General features: G+C 36.7%; 1 protein-coding gene across 1 annotated transcript in view; it reads right to left on the bottom strand.

Moving 5' to 3' along the window:
• Positions 1-22,067, bottom strand: part of PDE10A (phosphodiesterase 10A) — a 305,951-nt gene that overhangs the window by 77,798 nt on the left and 206,086 nt on the right. Inside the window, 7 exon segments of the mRNA XM_036871540.1 lie at positions 339-390; positions 2,342-2,400; positions 3,212-3,262; positions 4,615-4,770; positions 6,775-6,915; positions 17,029-17,078; positions 17,574-17,694. Coding sequence (XP_036727435.1) covers positions 339-390; positions 2,342-2,400; positions 3,212-3,262; positions 4,615-4,770; positions 6,775-6,915; positions 17,029-17,078; positions 17,574-17,694 — 630 coding nt within the window.

Below are 22,067 nucleotides of genomic sequence, written 5' to 3'. Positions count from 1 at the left end.
CCTCAAGATCAGGAAGAATCCACTGGAAATTCCTAATATAACCTATATGCAAAAGGTATTCTGAAGAAATCATAAAAAGAAACTAAATGTTTTTCCAAATTAGCTCTCCACTAAATAATCAAAAACTCTGAGGTATTTTTCAAAACACTGTTCAAAACCCCTCCAAAATTAACAGAAGTGACAAATAAATCAAGGCAACGCCTCCAGATCACTAAGCACCACCCTTTCATCATATTTAAAACAGCATGTATGTCTCGTACATTAAAATGTTCCACCACATATTAGGACATGAATCTGAGGATTAAATAAAATCATTTTCCAAACAGAAGGCAACCTACCATTATGTGTTCAAGTAGAGAATCTATTGCAACTATGTTATCAAAATACGTTCTGAAAAAAAGGAAGATAAAACCTTTAAGTAATGTTATTAGAACAAAGAACATGTTAAACTTTGAATACATTTTCCAATTTTGTCTACATTTAAATAAAAAACATAAAGGTATATGTTGTTTGATTTTTGTCCTTTTGTGGAAACAACCAATAATATTATTTTAAAGAGAGAAATGAAAGTTTACCATTGACTTTAGTATAAGGACTCTAATTCCGGAGGCTGCATTAAGTAATTATTTTATCAGTAAGTATTCAAGGTAGAGAGAAAGTTTGGAGCATTTAACTAAAACTATGAAGAAATAAAATTGGTTTCATCAAATTTAATATCTCATAAATAACTTCGATCTAAAATAAAAATATTTAAATTTGCTAAATCTCATTAATATGCTAAAAATGTAAATTATCACTGAAAAACTCAAAAGTTAAAATGTAGTTTAACTGTACTAAGATAGCAAGGCAATTCATTTCAGAAGAGATATCAGAATACAAATAATGACAAGGATGTGACAACTTTACACAAGTAAAATATATATTCATCATTTTGAACTGCAAGTAAATATTTTGGAGGCATATGGTACAGACATTAAAATGTAGTCCAGAGAAACAGATGAATCAACAGGCATGTGTTATAGGGAATATATAAAGAAATACTCTTAACATAGACTCGATTGGCAAGGTACTGCTTTCAGTTTAGTTTTGTGAGAATTTAGTAATGTATTCAGGATTAAGATAACTTATAGCAATAAACAGTGCCTTTTTTTTTTAGAAGAGAAATCATCTGGCTTGAAGCTACTAATATGCTTAGTTACACCATCCACTGAGGAATATCCTGCAAGGAACAGGGCAAAGCAAATGGGTTTCCCACTGGGGAACAGATTTCAGGTGTCACATGAGGGTTTTAATTGGACTTTGGGAGACCTGCAAAGTATTCAAATACATTAGTACGAGAACGTGCACAGCTTCCCTTCCTAGGTGTTTCTGAAGTAGTAATATCGTGTGTCCCAGAGATACTGTTTAATTCCATCTCAAAGAAGATAGTTGGCCTAGGGTATCAAAAGAGCACTCCCTCACTCCCATACCTCTCTAATTTTATATTCCAAAGCACAAAGCAGCAACTTCAGAATCATTAGCGCTGAGGATTACAAGACTTGGTGATGAGTTAGTTATGAAGTGTGCCAGGGTGACGTGTGAGCGAGAACACAGTCGGAGTTGTGTTGGAGGCCTTGGAGGCACAGGTACATCACGCCTTGAGTTAACTTGTCAGAGGACGGGACCTGAAGTTACCATGTCCTGGGGCGTTTTAGATTTCAACAATTAAGCAGATGGGCCAGATAGATACGAGATCTTCCCTGTAGCAAGAAACCCAATATGAAGCTGAAATTTAATAAATATCTGTAATTGCTTCCACTGCCAGCCCAAGGGAGTTTTTCTAGGTCAAACTTCAGGGAAATGGAGCATTTTCTGGAGAATGATATCTGAGCTACTCTACATGGGATAATTAAAATGATAATATTAAGAGTCTGTTTTAATGTACTGACATTTGTTGAAAAGGCCAGAGAGGACTTTTTGGAAAATAATAAACTAGGACATTTCCTCTCCTTCTACTGCTGTCAGTTTTCTCCTATGAAAATAGAAATATCAATACTTAGTGCATCTCTCTACATAGTCTCTAACACCATCTAGTGAGTCTGCTTAGAAAATATATACCAACTTGCAAATTAAGATCATCACATATACATCTGCGATCCTTCACTTGTAAAGTGAACGTGGATGAGAATGTAACTCTATGATCCAAAACAGGACCGACCATACTTACCAGACCACTTGCCTAATAAAGATTGGTCTTCTGTTACTGACTGCACTAGACAGTCATCTATCACTGTCAGAGCCTGCACTTAACCTAATCTGTTGATCAATAAGAGCTACCACATCCCTAGAAATGAACACTTACTTTGATACGTCGAGTAGAAAGTCATTCAATTCCGTCTGTTTGGCAAGACCTCTGCATACCTGCCATGCAAAATAATGGCTATTAATTTTAAGGGAGTTCTGCTTATTTAAGAATAAAAATTCCAGAATACTATTTACCTTATTTATTTAAAAAGGCATAACACAATCACTACTTCAATGCTTTTAAAATTGTACTTGGGTGCATATCCTACCTACATTCAATACTGTCAGGTCCAGGAAGCCCTTGCTTCTCATACTATTATCCTAAAATATACATACATTTTCTCCCTATCAGACAGTTCCTCATCAACCTGAGTTTGCTGAAATGGACTTAAAGGAACAAAACGAGAAAAAGTGGAAGATACAAAATAGAATTCTATTGCTGCCATGTTCCTGAACTTAAAAGTCTAGTTATCGGGGAAACTCCATGCAGTTTGTGATCTTTTAAATTAGATCACATTTTCAAGAGAATCAGGTATCTTAAATAACAATTAATGTTTAAGATTAATGTTTTCATATACCACTTAGTTTAGTGGATGTTTTAATTTAGGAAATGGAGTCATAAAAATATCAGTGTTACTGCCAGGAGGAGGTCATTCCTTGGCTTTCAGTGGAAAACAAAAACCAGGATAGGGAACATAAATAATTTAACATTGTATGTAAATATATAAAAATAATTAATTGGAAAATATTGAAGGCAGGGAGTAAGTAAATATAAGCGAATAGATCAAACATTTTAGAAACAACAAAATACCTAATATCCAAAAACAAAGCCCTGGGTTACTCGTTAACCTCCATTCCGTTCCCCAGCGCTGCACTCCAAACACCCCTTCTCCTAGGAAGCCCCTGTGAAAACAGCCCAAAGACACACCTGAACCTGATGTATGGCTACTGAAGCCCAGGCAAGATTTGCTGTTGCAACCTAAAAAAAAAAAAAGAGTATGAAGCAAGTTTTTATCAGTCACATGCAGACATCCCAGCGAAGGACTCTAGCATAAACATATATGAACAATTTTGTAAGATCGTTGCATTTTTGAATATTTTGCCAAATGTGAATTGTCAATTATGTATAAAGTTTCTCTTTTATATTTCCCACTTCTTTATTATTGAGTTTAATGCTCTCTTGTTCCTCCTACTTTGGGTTACAAAGGAAGATAAATTGATTAAGAGAGCTGTCATCCAATGATTTTAACATAAAATAATTATTTTTCAGTTCCACCAAAACACTATTAAAAAGGCCTCTAATGACCACTTTCAAATGAGGAAGTATTTCCCAGACTTCGCTGACAAGTGCTCAAACTTCCAGCTATTCTATTTCTTTGATTTTTCATCCATCTAACAAATATTTACTGGGTGCCTACTAGGTACCAGGCGCTGTTCTAGATGCTGGAGATACAGCATCAACGACAGACCAGCTCACAGCTGCTGCGGGCAGAGGGAAGGGCAAGAAAGAAAATAAAGCGAAGCGCACGTTATACTGGCTGGTGACGGGGCTATAGCGGAACAGAGGCACGACAGAGGGACGGGAGCCACTCACATCCGTGTGCGGTGTTCAGAGAAGGCCGATCAGAGAGGGTGACCTTAGAGCACATTCCCGAAGGAGGCAGCTGGGGCTGGGTACAGGACAAGCGCAGCGCAAGCGGAGGGAGAACAGAGGCGCAGGCTGTGCGCAGGGGAGGGCCCAGCGTGGCTGCAGGGAGGGAAGGGGCTGGAGCAGGAGAAGACGGGTCATCTTGGTCAGTGCACACGGTGCGGGCCACGGAGGGACCTGGGCGAGCACCACGTCTGACAGATAGATCGTGTGCTGTTTGGTTTTAGTAGGATTGAGCCGTTCCGGTACAGGGAACAGTGAACGGAAGTTATTGTTTCCCAAATGGATTTGATGCTGGAACTTCTATTCAGGACATACTCTAGGAAGAGGACATTTTTAAGGGGTCAACTAGAATGTGAAAACTCTCCAAAGCCATCCTACTACTTCACATGATTCACAATATGGTATTTTATTTTTATTGTTAAAATGGATCCTTACTAAAATAACTTCCTATAAATTTCTATATCGCTATATTGAGTGAGTTTCCTCTCTAAACAGCTGCAAAACAAAAAAAAATGTTTTAAAAAATCGTTAGTATTAGTATCAAAATATTATTAAGCAAATTACGGTTTTAAATACTCACTCATTAAATATTCATCATGTATTAACTGAACACTATTAATAAGCGCCTTCAGTGAACCAGGTACAACTAAAAGCCCTCACAGGCAGTGTCCAGGCCTCACCTCCTGATGACTCAGACAGAAGGCTTCTTTGCCCCAGTGCCGGTACAGCTCAAGGATGCCGATCAAATCACCGATCGCCGTGACAATTGGCAAACAAAGAACAGACTGGATACGCGTCCCTGATTCCAGTCCGGTACCTCTTGGAAATCGTTCATCCTAAAAAAATAGCAGGGTAAAAGATATAAATTCAGTGAAAGTAATGGAATCATCAAGTTATGATTCTATCAGAAAATTCCTTATACTCGTCATCAGTAATAAGCAGTCCTTTTCAAAGGAAAACCAAATGATCATGGCCACTATAAACACTGCTTAAGAAAATGCTTATCTTTAGCAATGTGGAACTTATACCCAAATATGGATTTAATGTTTCTTTATCATTGTACAGTAGAATTTAATTAGTGAATGAATATACATAACTTCATGCAATGATAAAAGTAATTATGATGGTTAACATTTATTTATTCCTCACCTGCTATGTGCCAGAACTAAGGGATTTACAGGTATAACGTCACAAGTGAAAATTACTCCAAATGTAAATGCCATAGGAAGGAAATTACATGTATAAAATTTTTTCTCTTCTATTTTTAAGGTTAGAATAACACAAAAGCATATGTTAATGAAAGTCATTGTAACTGAACCTCAAAGGCCCATATTAGATATTCAAATCATCCAATAATTACCAATTACCTAATCATAAGAAATGAATCGGTTCTTTTGACTTAATTTTCTAGCTTAGCAAAATCACTCAAAGGAACACAAGAAACTCAAATGAATTAATATCAAAACATCAATTCTAGTTATTCAATTTCTGTGGTCTACAGGAAGCTTTTCATGAATAGACTGGTATAAATCTATACTTTGTAATTTACAGATATTTTGAAAGCTTGCATATACATACAATAGAACATTTTCAAATGACAACTTATACAGTATCTACTTTTTACGTTTACTTCTTAGAAATGAAATATATTTGGCATATAACATTGTGGAAGTTTAAGGTATACAACATGTTGATACGTTTATATATTGTAATATGGTTGCCACTGTAGCATTGTTAATACCTCTATCAAGCCACGTAATTATCTTTTCTTTTTTGTGGTGAGAATAATTAAGATCTAGTCTCTTAGCAAGTTTGATGATTATAATACAATATTGTTGTCTATATACATTATACTGTGAAACATTTATTTTTAGCACTTTTTCTTTTCTTATTTTTGATAAAGTAACTAGTAACCTGATTTGTTCAAGGCTATACAGATAACTAGTGGCAAAAACAAAATTAATATCTAGATTTTGTGACTCCAATTTAGTACTTTTTCAGAGCAAATTCATGACACCTATATACTTGTTTGTATGCTTGTCAGTTTCAAAGTCTGAGCTCATGCAGTGACATTTCATCACAGTGTGCACATGCACTGTGGGAGACTGCTCTGAGGGCTCTGTTTTGTCCTGTTCTCTGTACCCATGGCCTTGGTCAGACCCTCCTACTCTCAGTCTGGGCCTCCCATGGGATTTGCTTGGCTAACTTGAGGGCAGTGAATTTGATGTAAGCAGAGGCTTGAAAAGTCACTTGCATGTGTCCACTTCTTCTCTCTGACACCTGCCACCATCATAAGAACATGAGGCTAGCCTTACTGGAGGGGGTGGTGAGACACACACAGAGAACGAAGGCCACCTAAGACTGGCCAGCTCCTAAGTGACGGCCAGTTGATCTCAGACACATAAGCAAGCCCAGTCAAAGATAGCCCAGATCAGCAGAATGACCCAATCCAGAGACAGTGAGTGGTGGCTCTATGACTCCACTAAAATCTGGGGTGGTTTGTCACACAGCAATAGCTGACTCATTCAAATATATCCTGCTAGGATATGAAACATAAAACAGTAATCATCTAGTCTATATGACTATGAGTATACATTTTTATGCTTAACTATACTGGCAAATGTTGAAAGAACAACTACTCAAATCTACATCTTGGGGGTACGTGAGATATAATTCTTGGAGTACAAAGAATTAGTTTACATACAAATGCATTTATTGATCTGTATCTTGCTTTAAAGCTTTTATAAAATGGCTTAAATTATAACATCAAGAGTATATGTTATCTTTCTTAATTAAATACTTCAGGTTACGAATGTCACAAAGGGTAAAAAGCCACTTACCCCAAGGATGTCTTCTACTAGCAACGTTTTTCTGGACTTGGCCACATAGGCAGAGGTGGTGGTGCCCTGGGCGATGGGCCCAGCAGGGATGAGCCTGGGTTTTCCTTCCTTGATTCCAGGTGGGGTAAACACACAAAGGCTCTAGGAAGAAGAAAGGAATATGTTTTATAGACTTAGGAAAGTCTTTGGCACAGGACGAAAAGATTACTTAACAATCGCGAGAAATCTGTGAGCCAAGGAAAAGTAGAGACATAAGATGAGGAAAGGTGCTTTGCAATGACCAAACTGAGCATCTGAGGTGAAATTCTCTTTCATATGTTCTATGCACACAACACACAGGCTAGATACAAGACTCACACAAATGTCTAGGTGCAGAAAATCTCTTAAAATAGCCTCCGATTTTTATCCACAGAAAATAATAAAATGAAAAAAAAATGTAAGCTGTCCTTGGGCTCAAGAAACTATCACACAAGAAACAGACACACTGCACCCCACCGCCCTACAGACTTGCCACATGGCTCTGTAACTACAGGTCAACGTGATTTGGTTATATTTTTTCATTTTCATTAAAAGTCTTTCTCAGAACATTATTTCTATTTTTAATACTCAACCACTCCATTCCTGAAACTGACGTGCCCATAAAATTACAGATTCAGAATACTATTGGTAAGATCTTTGCTCTTCTCTGCACACACACACCAAAAAAAAAAAGGACAAAGCTGGGTGTATCTTTCCGTCTCAAAAGACTAGGTGGGAGGGTAACATTTGAAATTATTTTAAAAGAAATGTTTTTTAAAATATGATCAGTTATTTTGACTAAACCAAATCATATTTAAAAATAAATTTCTACTAAATAAGAATTGCTCATCAAAACAAGTCATCTGGGCATGGGGAGAAATATTTTGACATAACTGTATTATGATTACCTACTCAATTTGAAAAATATTAAAGTTCTGGTAAATTCTCCCAACACTATACTTTTATCTTAAATTGGAGTGCTGTGACTTATGGATGATGCCCTTTTGAAGCAGTGAGTATTAGGCAATCCTCTGAAGCTAAAGATGTTCCTATTAATGCTTGCTAGCACTAAGCTAGGTCTAGGTGAAGACAATGAGTTGGATGTGGTTATTACTTTTTAGATAACGTGGTTTTCAAGCTTTGTAATGTTGAAGAGCCCTTTCTTCAAGTAAAATCTTACAATCACAAGAGAGTGAACCCTATAAACTTGAGCTACTTCCATCACTGGGAGCAGAGAGGAGGAAAACAGCTTTGGCTCACCCCATCTGCTTTAAGTAAGTCATCATTATCTAAAGATTACAAGTTAAGTTCAAAATATTTTTATTCCTTAATATATCTACATTCGTTAGGATTGTGTTTAAGCAGTAATTTGTTATTATGCCTGTGAAAAATGTTTTTTGAATGCTTCTTTTAAAAAGGATTAAGCTTAAAATGTTTAAATACAAGTTACACACTTTAAAAAGATTTTTACAATTCAACTACACGTAAGATGATAAATGACAAATGCACTTTCTTTTTAAAGAGGCTAGAAATAAGTCACTGCTTTTATAGTTACTATAATGCACCAATATACATATGACATAAACGAAGTAAGACTTCCATTAGATTTACTATGTGGCAATACAATTCAGTGTGTCACCCCTTCTTAAGATTGAGAGAAGAGTAGCGAAATGATCCAAGAACAGGAAGAGACATGATTGCAAGAAAAAAATGTAAAGGACATGGTATATTTAGCCTGAATAAAAGTCAGAATTGACAATGATTTTTCCAAACTATGAGAAAGTTAATCGTAAGAAGGATGCTGAGTAATGTTTCTTTACTCAACCAGAGTCAGAACTGCAGGAAATGAACTTAAATTGACCTGAATCGTTTAGATAAGTCTTAGAGAACTTCCCATGACAGCAATAGAAAGTAAACTCTAAAGCAAGCTCCCAACAGAAGGTTTGGATTTTTTTAAAAATAGTTGTTGACTTTATTTGTTTGTTGTTTGAAGATATACAACAGATATCTCTTTTGGATGACTTTGCTATATGCCCTTTAAGCCTGGATTTAATAGTATCTTCATAATATCTTCATAATAATATCTTCATAATAATATCTTCATTTAGCTTCATAATTCAATATGACAAAATAGCTTACACATACACATTCCTAGGTTATTAGGTCATTTATTTAATATAAAACATTTATTGCCTCTGTGTAGGCTTTCTATATGATGCACAAGAAACAGACAAGCAAATACTGCACCTTGGGTATATGGAAAGCTATTTTACGTACTAGATTTGCTGAAAATAAATGATTTAGAAATCTTTCAATTACTTGATTGAATGTGGAAAACTCCTTGTGGAAAATAATTATCAAAAAAATAAATAATTCTTTACAGTGGGAACTTTATACTTGTTTTACTAATTAGGTTATGATTTTTGTTCATACTTACCAAGTAGAAATGTTTACAAATGAGAGCTGAGGGCAAGTGCTAACAAAATTTGGAATAAGTTGTCATATGAAGGCCAAAAGCTCAGATAGGAAGGGAAAATGAGGACCAACCTAGACAGACACCTGTTTTTTGATGTTTTTACAGCTTCAATTTCTCTCCTCTGTGCACTTAGTAGTTTCCTACTCTTTTTGGGTGGCATTTTTTTTTTAACTCCATACGATTCACCTGTGCAACAGCTCCGTCCATGACCTCCATTTCTGACTAAAGATCAATCACTGGTTTGAATTGTGTGTTCTGCAATAGCATATTCTGTATGATCTTTGTAGTGGAACAGGCTGATAGGCAGCTATTACTGCAAACAGACAATGTCGATAACGAACCTCCAAATTAGAGGCTAAATTTTACATGTATTCAGGAATGGAGAAAAGTTTATTAAATATACCTTTATTTACTCCCAGAAATAATTGAACAGATAGTTGTGCATCGAATAGTCTTCTTTTTCCCACTGGCTGAATTGACACTTTCATCATACACTAAATCCCCAAGTACACTTGGGTCTGCTTCTGAACTCTCAATTCTGTACCACTTGGTTTATTTGCCTAGCACACTCTTTTAATTACCGTAAGTTTATAGTACATGTTGTGATCTGGCAAGGTGACTCTTGCTTGGGTTCTTCATGTTTCAAAATAATCATAATTTATAAGACATATTTTGCATTTTTCATTGGTGAAGGGCCTGCATTAATGCATTAACAACTGATGGGTGTAAATAAGTTCTAAAGAAACTTAAAAATGAAGTAAGGGCTTTATTTTTCAAAATCAATTATGATGAATTCTTAAAGACGTATTTAAAAAAAATTTTTAATACAATGCTTAAAGGTTACTTTCCATTTAAAGTTATTACAAAATATTGGCTATATTTCCCGTATTGTACAATACACCCTCGGAAGCCTATCTTACACCCAATGGTTTGTACCTCCCACTCCTCCATGCCAATCATTATGAATTTTGACATAAGAATTTGACTGGGATGTTCAGATTAATAAGATGAAAAAGATTATACTCATTATTTATTTTCATAGGTGGATGAATGAAAACTTTCATCAAACATCACTACATAACATTTTAAACGTATTAAGACTATTATGCATACATTTACAATCTATAACATCCAGTGTCAAAATGAGTCTCTAAAATTAATTTCTGCTTTAATGTTGTAGGAATCTATGAAAACTTTTATTAACACAAACATTTTTTGGAGGCTAGAGATGAAAACTACATGAAAATTAAACACAAGGAAAAGGTTCAAAGTTTCAAACCTCAACCACCTCTACCCTTTCCAGAGAAGAGCATCACTGTACTCAGGGCGTGCACCTGCCCACTAATGCTCTGCGCCTTCATTCCCACCTGACAGCTCTGCAGATGGTTAGACTGTTGTTAGGCCCTTCCCCTCCCAACACCAGCAAGGAGACTGGCCAAAGAGCTAGATATCAATCCAGAGGCGAGGCCATGCAGTAGTAGGGGATCAATTAGCTCTTTCAATATTTCAAAGAAACTCATTATGAACTATCCAATATTTTTGAGATAACAGTACATTTTCATAAATATTTCTAAAGTTAAATAATTTAAACTAGAGAAGACTGGTAACGGTAGTCATAATGTATAAGTTGGCTCAATGAAGGAATAAAAAGCATTCAAATTAGTTAAAAAATCAAATTTTGAGAAATAGATTGGGTGGGAAAAGAACCATAGAATAGACTATCACACATTATTTCTTAAAAATCAGGATTTTTGGATGAATTGGGAAACTCTGATTCATTGACATCAACTAAAGAGAGAAGTCTACTTCACTTGGTAAACAGTTGCTCTCATCTTTCTTTCCATGAACGATTCAAAGATCACTTGATTCATGAAACTTCACTTTCATGTTAAGGTCTCAACTCACAACCAGTTAAATTTTGGAAACACTTTTTAATAAGAAAAAACATTATTTAGGCTTACCATTAAGTTATTTTTCTTATAGACACTAGATGGCACTGGAGAGTAGATGAATGTAGATCCGGGCAGAGGGCGTGAGCCAGGAACCCCAGGTACACTGGACCTTGAACCACATGCCTAACTTTGTTAGCATAATTCTTAGAAATAAACCTACTAAAGTCATTGTGCATTGAAAAAAGTCACACAGTTACTCTAAACTACTGGCTGTAAACTGGTTTCTAAGCTAATACACAAAAGCTATCTATGAACTTACTTTATGAATTATAAAGTTTGACGTATAATTAGAGATCACTAGGTTTCCAGCTTTCACAAACCCCAATTACAAGCAACACAAGAAAAACTACAGTAATGACATTATAAAACCTGTTACATAGTAAGTGGAGTATGTGACTAGGTATGAAAGAGAAAACCTGTAGAAAGATTAAAAGGTGAATTAAGCAAAATCTTAATCATGGAAAAATCAGTTTTGCCCAACAAACATTTCAAGAGCATCTTGTATATGTTATGTGTCAGACACTGGTATTGGTCAGAACACAAAAGGCTTCCTTTCCCAGCTCCAGATTTCTCACAAATTGCTTCTTCCTTTACTGTCCCTTCTTGTCTGTTAAGGGAGAGGCCTCCTAAGCCCTGCCCCACCACAGGGCTCATCGTCCAAGCTCTTTTCAGTGTCACCAACCCCAGCACCCCTGCCAGCCCCATCAAATGCAGGATCCCAGGGCACCTTGGTTCCTCTCTGTTCGCACGTAAGGTCCCGTGCTGTAATTAACTGCGGATTTCTTGATTTCTCCTACTGGTTGTACATTCTTTGAGGACGGGAATGATTTTTATTTATCTTTGTATGCTCAGCAATTTAGCACAGTTTTTGCTACATGGCAGGTGTCTGAAATGGTTTGTTAAATAACACGCATGATGTAACATTTAACCAATGGAGGTTAAATTCAGACTTAGAAAGTTTAAGACTCTTGTCAAAGTCCCAAAGTGGTGAATTGGAACTCACATAATCCAACTCCAGAATCAAAATTCTTTGGAAAACTAAGCCGCTAACTGGGAAGCTTGCCTTCTCTTGCCAAGCTCTGAGACAGTGTAGACAGCACAGGAATTCTCTCTCCTGAAGGGCTGTCCCCAGTGGAGTGTTAGCACAGAAGTACAGGAAACGATTCTGGTTCATCAATGTGCCCCACGGCTAGCAACTGCCTAAACGAGGCTGGTGCTCAGAAAACAGTGTTCAGTAAATGTCCTACCAGCTTTTTAAAAAACATCATTTCAACACTGCTTTCCATTTCTTCCATTTACCGGTCTATTAGTTTTCTATCATCCTTTGCATTAAATGGAGCAATTTATATTGTCCTCAAACACTGTCCATTTTATCTAGATTTTCACATTTATTAATATAAGTATCCTCTCATAATTTGTCATTTTCACGCTATTGTTTTACTATCTTTTAAATCATCTTCAAAATGAGTGTGATAATCACATTTTATGCTTTATTTTTAGTGCTTTAATACCACTTAGGTTGTTTTCTATCATCTCCTAAACTTTCTATGTTTTCTTTAAATTTTTCTTCTCTGGTAATATGAATGTGGGTTTTAAATTCTACTAGCATAACTTTTGATGTATTTAAATATTACTTAAATTATATTTCTCAATGCATCAATTTCAGAAATTAAATTTTTTCTACTGATTCTCACTTACGAAAAAAGAAATTAATACTTTTATACATATAAGGATGTCATAGTCCCTGCCATGTCTGTCTTAATCCTTGGTGTTTATTGATATAGACTAAAAATTTTATCTCAGTCCATTTGGGTTGCATTATTATAATTTTGTCACTAAAGTATATATATTTTGTTTTGAAAGTGAGTTATTAAGAAACACTTTCTAACTATGATTCAAAATCCAGAGACAGTTTTTAAAAACATTGATAAATATCTATAATATGCTACCTTTCATGTACAAAGGAAGAAATGTAAGAAAATATACATGTATCTGCTCATTGTTCAACAAAATGTTTTATTTTATTTAATATGGTTAGCTTACATTTTAGAAGTATGTCAACATCTGTTGCAAGCAATATGGCAGATTAGATAATTTGACACTCCTGAAAAAAACAATTTTAAAATTATTTAAAAGCTGGATAAAGTATATTTCACAAATATTTTATAACGCATTGCTGGGCTGACAAGAATGGAGGAATCCACAGAAATCTAAAAGGAAGTAGATAAAGGAACCCTGAGAGGTTAGCAAATCCCAAACTGTTTTTTTCTTGAGAGCATCAACTAAAGCCTAGATATAGAGTTGACGCTTGAACAACATGGGTTTGAACTGTGTAGATCCACTAATTTATTTCAATAAATGCCGTGGTAGTACTACACATCTGCGGCTGATTGAGTCTGCAGATGTGGACCCGTGGATACTGAGGGCCGACTGTAAAGTTATATGTGGATTTTCAACTGCATGGATGGGGCCAGGACCAGCAAAGGGCTATGGGCTCATCTTAGTTTGAAGGGTGAATATACTTACAGCTGCAAGGGGATTACTAGAAAACCAGATTATCTTGGATTTATTGCTGGAGGGAAAATAAAAATCTCCTCTGAAAAATAACAACTGCACATCATGTGGATTTGAGGCTTGAATCCATACCACTCAGTGGTCTGAAAAAAAATCTCAACTAGATAATTTAATTAAAATCGTCCTGAATTGATACTGCCTTAGGTGATTGACAAAAACAAATACATATCCAATCTCTAGAAATACAACAGGAAAGGAACTTCAACAGCCTCAAGAATATCCATTTAAAAGGGTCAAAAGAATATGGTTTATGGTTAATAAATAAAAGGCATGAGCACATAAGTCATCATCGATGAAAGGCAGATGAAACAAAAGACAAGAAACTAATTTCAGAAAGAATATGAAACAGCACAAGAGAGGTATAGTTAGTATATTTCAAGAAATAAAAGATAAACTTGAAAATAGGTGCAGGGAACAAAAAAAAAAATGAAGGACTGAGACAAGTCCAAAAACCACCAAAATGTAACTAATTATAGTCAATATATGGAGAGATAATATTTATCAACCTGAATTCTCCATCCAGCAAAAATATCTTTCAAGAAAGCAGGGAAAGAAAGATATATTCAGACACACAAAAATGAGAGTTTCACATCAGCAGATTCTCACTCAGGGAAGTTCTCCGAGACAGAAGAAAACTGATTCCAAATGTCAGACCTGAGATACAAGAAGAAATGAGGAGCAAAGGGACGGGTAATTATGCAGATACATCTAAAGAAACACCGCCGTGAACTTCAGACTTCAGACAGTAGGTCTTCTTCCTAATCCAGAGAGATCACTGGGCTAAGGAAGTAACAAGGGCCTCACTACCTATGCGGAATGCATAAAAGGAAAAATACAGTGAACAGAACAGTCATTATCCCCTAAAATTATCCTCCCAGGGAGACAAGGTCTTTGCCTTCGTGAGGCTTATAGTCTAGTGAGAAAGCCAGATAAGCAAATAATCGAACAAATCACAGATAAATATGTAATTACAGGTTCAGCTAAATTCTATGCAGGAGAAGTATATGACATTAAGAAAGCATAGCAGAGTGGAATCTGACTTAGGAAGGTCAGAAAAAGCTACAGTTTTGCTATGTGCCCTGCTGCTCCTAGGGTTATACTGTTAAACAGGATACACTTGGCCCCTGAGATGTGGGAGAGAAGGGAATAATGACCCTAGAGAGAACCACATAGAGTATATTAACTGACCTGAGGGGTTTAGAATAAGGAACCAACTAAAAAGCCTGAAAAGACATGGTATTCCCCCCCCCCCAATTAAGCTACAAAAGTGAATGATAAGTAAAAGTGAAAGAATTAGAATTGATACACAGAGAATTGCATTTTGGATTTTATAGATACAAAAGCGTTTTCTAAATCATCATCACGCAGAAGTATGCAAACAACGACGTGAGAAGTACAGCCAAGTGAGTAAGAGCATGGGGTTTGGGAATCTCAATCCAGGCTCCAAGAGTCAAGCACCGTTGGAGGTGCCCACACTGCAGACCCAGGCCTCGAGGCGCCCGCCGCTTTTCGACCTCTGCAAACAAGGTCTCCCCGTCTCCCCATTCTCCATCACGTGGAGAAGAGGGCCAACCCACCGTGGCAGCCTCGGTTTAGGGTTCATATCATTTCTTTTCAGGTAAACAGCTAGAATGCTGAGTCCGCGATCCAGGTTTCAGTAGAGAATCTCATTGGTCCCCGTTTGGGTCCCAAACAGCTGTGGTTGAAGGTCAAGGGTCACATGAAAGAAACACGGCTGCCATGGCCAACCCCTGTGGGTTGTCTGGAGATGTCGGGGAAGGAGTAATGAGATGTGAACTATCACAGTTACATGCTGATAAACATACGAGAAATCATAAAAACTATGGCAAGTTATATAATAATATTCTGAAAGGAAGTCTTGATTTTCAAATAAAAATCTCAAATTTTAGAAACAAATTTTTGGAATGAAGAGGAAAGAGATCTATTTGTTATTTTAGTAGCTTAGCCATTCTAAAAGACTACCAGTATGTAAAACAGAAAGTATTTACAAGTAGGAGTAATATCTGAATAATTCAATTTATTAAACCCTCTTGTTAACTGTTTATGTGAAAGGCACAAGGAGAGATGCTAGGTGAATACAGAAATGAATAAGGAAAGGTCCTTGTCCTAAAGAGCTTTTAATCTTGTAACATAGATTATCACAACGCAAGGGGAAACGAGGGCAGTGCAAATGAAGAGGATCAGTTACGAGCTAAGTCGTTCAGCCAATAAATACTTTTTGTGCAACTACTGTCGTGCTTTGCACTACTCGACTATTCATGAATACTATTAAAAATCTCAGACTACTGTGTCTCTATTCCTATTAACATTTTATATAATATAAATATTATATAAATATTATATTATATATATTATATATTTTGTGAGTTTTGATTACTCACAAAAACAAGTATCACATTGCAAAAATACATCCCAAATCTCAAATAACAATACCAAACACACAAGAAATACACAGTAAAAGCTTGCAAAATAACGTTATAACGGAGTTTTATATATTTCAGCTATGAATATAGGTGTTACTGGTTCAGAACATTTTTCTAAAATGTTACATATGTGTTAATACCATAATAAAACTCAAATGCCAGTAATGGAATGTCTCGAAATACTTTTGCAAGTGCCTATGCAAGCTGCACTTGACAGTGGGCTGTGCTTGCAGTGAGTCAAACCAGAAACACAGGGTCTGCCTGGCCCACCAAAGACTGGACCAGGCACCCCTGGGCAGCCCCATGCCACCAAACAGTCTGAGCCACGGCCACCACAGCTCAGCAATCTATACCTAGCAACTCCATCCCTGCACTTTTAAAGTCATCTTAAAAAATACCTAAAAAATTCACATAAAACTTCTGTTCTCATTTTCTTCTACTGCAGATTGTGTGTGAAAAAGGGCATAGACTGTCCCTGACATCCCAGCCCACAGTGATGAAATAACTTCTATACCAAACAGTAAGTCTAGAAATGCCATTCAGAAAATAGGATACCACAAACCAAAACCAAAACAATAAAAAAATATAAGATTTTATGCCTAAATGTCACCATGTTGGTAAAATTCCCAGCTGGTAATAACCACATATAGAAACAAAATACAAAATGAGCTTTAAGGTACTTAATTATGATACATCTATTAAGTTGTTTGTAACATAATAGTTTATCTTTTTTAAGAAGCTTATAACATTCTCTTATCTAGAGCACCTATATCTAAATTTAGATACTTACATTATTACACTCTCCAAGGAAATACAGTGCAAATCCATCAGCTTTTGTGGCTGCCAAAGTAATAAAAAAGGAAGAAACTAATCTCAATGGAAGAATATAACATGCATGAATTCTCTAAGGTGAGACCTCAAATATGAGTCTTTTGAATGGATTTGTTAGCAAAATTAATGGTCATGCAGTAAATTGAACAAAATAATTTATGGCTTTACTGAATCACATAATTAGAATATTTTCATTAGCTATTGCAATTTTTAAGATGTGACATCCTCAAATGCATACAGCAATGCACCATGCAATAATACATTTGTCAGAATATGAATATCAGAACTATTAGAAAATATTTTTTAAATTTGAGACTTACATTTAATTATTTAAGTACTTAAAAATAGACAAAGTGATATTCATAATACTGAATAACCAATAATATAAGCATCAACCAGAAAGAACGATGTATATATGCTTACATATCATCAGTGAAGAGGACATAATTTAACTTTATCTTTGGTTTAATTTTTCTACTAGGAGGAATATAAAACGTTTCTTACCAATTTTAATGATGCTACTCAATTCATAGAGGAGTAGTTGGTTGTCTCCTCCTGTATCCAACCGTTGTTCTATATAGCTGTTCAGTTCGTATACGACTCCCTGCATATTTGTATCTTGATACTTTGAATAAAAAAAAAGACACAATTAAATATAATAAAATAAAAATTCCTTAGTTTGTAAAACATACTATTAATATATATGGCTTTATGTTATATAATAGCTATTCATTATGCTTTTATAGAGCATGATTTAAATATTATGATCTACTATAAACATAGATTGAAAATTAAAATTGCTACAACTTACTTAGAATTATCTATAGACTCCATGCATGCTTATTTATATTAAAACATCGAATGTTACAAATTACAATTTTGTTTCTGAACTTTTATATTGATATATGATGTATCAGGCAACTAGATCAGTAAAAACAGTTCGAAAGTTTGCTAACTGAATGAAACATCCTAATATGCTAGAAGAGCCCCCACGTGCATCGCACCGGGTGAAACAAAGTTTATTACTCTCCACTCACTTGGGTGCACGTGGCGACCACTCTAGTCTGACCTCAACTCTGCCACTAGAACTAGAGCAGGAGCCGCCGCCGGAGAAGCGGCAGCCCCGCTGCAAGCCCGTGGCACGAGGCTGCACCGCGGGGCGGGGACAACAGCAGGTGGACAAAGGTCTGGGAAGAAGGTGGAAGCGAAACCGTGGCTGTGCCCAGCACTGTGTCTTCTTCAAAGGACTGAAAACAGTCTTGTAATGAGCTTCCCTGCTACACAGCTTGCCTTCCTAAGCCTCTTCGCCAAACATCAACCATGGCGAACTTAATAAAATAAAATTCTGTGACTCTGTGGCTCAAAACAAAACATGCGCAGCCAATCCTGACAACCTACTACACGTAGGAACACTTCTGGAAACAAAAAATGCTAGAGCATGAACAAAATAAAATTCCAGTCCTCAAGGAACGTACATTCCCGTTGGAAGGGAATAAGTAATCTACACGGTGTGAAGGAAGGCTGTGGTCACGATGCAGAAAGCAGAGCTGGGACGGCTGACAGTAAACGCCTTTGGAGGGAGAGGGCTACCTTTTAAATAGGATGGTCAGGGAAGGGAAGGTTCAGTGACATGAGATATAGGGACAGACTCCAGTGAAACTTAGAACCCGTGAGGGCTGAAGTCTGCCCATCATCCACCACCTCTCTTGGCTTCTGACCTATTAACAGACTCAAGTTCCAGGCAGGCCCCAGAAAATGCAGTATCAAGGATGACTTGTCAAGAGATGAATACACACCAAAAGGAATGGATTAGATTTCGCTAACGTATAGAAACCTCGGAAACAAAGGAGAATGGATCTCACAGGTGCTGGAATAGGCTAGAGTAAAGATAATGGTAGACCAGGCAAATTTTTTATATGGGTGCACTAAGCAGAAGTACTGGCTTCAGGGTGCTAGTGCTTGCTTGGCTAAAACCTATTCCCCAACATGGCTGACATTAAATGAAGCTGAAAACCAGAACTTCCCTGGTATATATTCTAACCTTGGCAAGACTTGAATGCTAGAGTGGATTTGTCCTATACGACCCGTCTACCCAGCCCCTAGCTATATCCCATGGACACTCCCTTCATCAAGGCCATGAAAAGAACATCCCGAGGCCATACCCGCCTGGCCTGTGTGAAGAGGTCTGCGGTGTCGGCCTCGGATGCCTAGGGGCACCACCGCCCTCCAACAGGGTCCCCTGCTTCACTGAGAAGATGGGATCTTGGCATCAAGGGGACAAGAGGCAACACATAATCTCCAGAGATAAGGTGTTATTAGCAAAATGGACAACACTGAAGCTGCTATCAGAATGACCTGGCCAGCAGAGCTCTTCGACACTGGATCAAGCACTCGATCAGTGTCCCTGGAACTGAAATAGATAGGGCGACCTACTATTTTTTCATTTGTCTGAAGAGAGAAGTTCTGGGTTAAGCGAACAAAAATCTGACTTAATTACCACAGCAGAAAGTCAGGTACCTCAATGAATTCTAGACTTGAGCCACTTCACAGAACTTCTTGAATAATGCCAGGGGAGACCAGGTCCCCTTGAGGAAGGATTTTGATTCACAGCCCAAAATTTACATTCCCCAAAGAGGTCTGCCGTCATTAAGCTGGGTAACTGTGCACTGGGTGAAGGGGAAATTACCAGCGTGATAGTGAAAATGTGCATAAGAATCAAGAACACTTGAAATTCTGATGCCTACAAAACGTGACAGCATCGTATGGGGTCGCAAAAGCTTTTGTTGTTTCTTATCATCTGTAAAAAGATCCTATTTGAGCTATTCCAAGTTTTGAAGAACTCCAGAGAAAATATTCTACTCTTATATACCCTTTCTTCCTTACTGCTCATCAGAACCACTCATTCTATAACCGCCCCCCACCCCAAAGTCCTGGGAAAGAGCTTATCTGAGACTGAAGCCAAGAGATAGAGACTGAGTCATAATGACAGACTTTGAACCCCTAGACCCAGCCATGCAAAAGCCTTCGAGCCTAAAATTCTATCCCTAGGCATTTCTTTTTCATGAATCAATCTATTCTTCGAATACACCCTCTTTTTTGTGGGGAAGGGATACTTTAGCTAGTTTCTTAAAACTCATTCAATAGAGGAGTCCCTATAAAAATGATATACAGACTGACCCTTTTCGCTGACAATGTAATTCTGAGAACAGGCCCTTTAAAATGACCAGAATGCAGTGCTGACATTAATGACCAGCTGTTCTCCATCTCTTCTGGACAGGAAATGGGTTGTCACACACAAGTGAGAACAAGAAGACATTTGGGGTTAGGGACAGTTTATCATGAGATTTCCTTTCAAGTCTCTGGGCTTCATTTTCTTCATTTGTGTAACACGAAGATTGAAATATACTGTCTTTAGAATACCTTTCAACAGTAACCTTCTGTGATGATCTATGACCTCAATTTTGTTGTTGTTTATATTAAGCTTCAAATTCTAATCCTGAACCTAATAGATGGGTTAGTACACCCTGTTTGCTTTGATTAGCAATGACAATTGCATAAATCTCATAAGAGAAAAATGTTTAATTATGATTACTAAACTATACAAATGTAATATTACCTCTAAAATATGAAAGACCTACATTCATAGTTAGTGGATCATTCAAACCATAATATATTGAAAATTTTAAATTATATATAAATGTGAACACTAGGAATAATTATTATTTGGTTCTTAGCCTTATGGCCATTTTGCTGCTCATGAGCACTAACACGAGAGGGAAGGAAGAGGCAACAAGTGGAGATGAACGTCAAAAAACGCACTTCTCTTATGGAAACATGATGAAGAAAGTTTACTAAGGGATCAATTCCATTCAGTTGAATAAACTTTCAATTCTATGTCTTGACTAATAGAAAATTACAATAGTATATTAATGAAGTTGTTAAGAACTTGTATTTGCACAGCATTTTTAACTTCACAAAGTCCTTTCACGACTGACTTTATTAAAAGAACCCATATAAAGTATATACTGAGTATCACTGAGACATTCCTCAATCAAGATGAGTTAGAACTCTAAGGTACAATGAGTTGGGCGGTATAAACCTTAGAATCAAACTGGACATGGCCAACCTCATTTTCTGTTCTACGCTGGTTTTCATGCAGTACTTGCTTTTCATTAGAGCAACCACTAAAAAAATGGATTTGCAGAGATATGACTTCATTGACAGGACTGTAGTGACCTAACATTAAAACTGGGAACTATGTCAGGTTACTATTGAAACTGTGAGCTCCAGCAAGCTCTGACAGACGGTGTTGTTTCCCATGAAACTGTAGTATGTCCTAAATCATCCCTGTGGGTTTGTTGTGGTGCCTAACGGCATTTGGAACACAATTTGGGAAGCAGGGGAACAGCCACTCTTTCACCCAGAGGGAAATAGTATTTTATGAGACACAGTGGTAATGAATGGAGAAGTATTAACCCTTGGTTCAGAAAGAAAGCTGAGACCTGGTCTCACCAGAAGAGTAAATGTCCTCAGACTTGCTAAAGTGAATTAGGTGTTTAAACACAGATTGGAAGACCACTTCACTGCAAGAGTTTAGAGGCAATTCAAGAATGAAATGGGAGAGAGAACAAGATGAAGTCTGTGATGCCTGCTGGACCCAAGAGCCCATGACTCCGTGAAGGGTCACTGACATATCTTGAAGCACTGTTAACAAACGCACTAGAAAACAGAGTGAGATGGGTGTTAAGTTGGATAAATACTTAAAAGCATGCAAAATAAGCTCTTAGTTTCCAGTATAAAGCTCAATGTTTGAATAATATCTTCTCATCATCATTCTTTAGATTTTTCCTGTTTCTTTTTTAAATTCACCTTTTTTTAAAAAATAACTTTTTGTTTTGACATAATTTCAAACCTACAGAAAACTATAAGACTAGTACAAGAAACTCCTGCATACCAACAATTATTTACATTTTGTCATATTTGCCTTATCCTCTTGGT

The sequence above is a fragment of the Balaenoptera musculus genome, chromosome 12 (genome assembly GCF_009873245.2).
Source record: "Balaenoptera musculus isolate JJ_BM4_2016_0621 chromosome 12, mBalMus1.pri.v3, whole genome shotgun sequence".
Taxonomy (NCBI): domain Eukaryota; kingdom Metazoa; phylum Chordata; class Mammalia; order Artiodactyla; family Balaenopteridae; genus Balaenoptera; species Balaenoptera musculus.
This window is presented reverse-complemented; position numbering and strand designations above follow the sequence as displayed.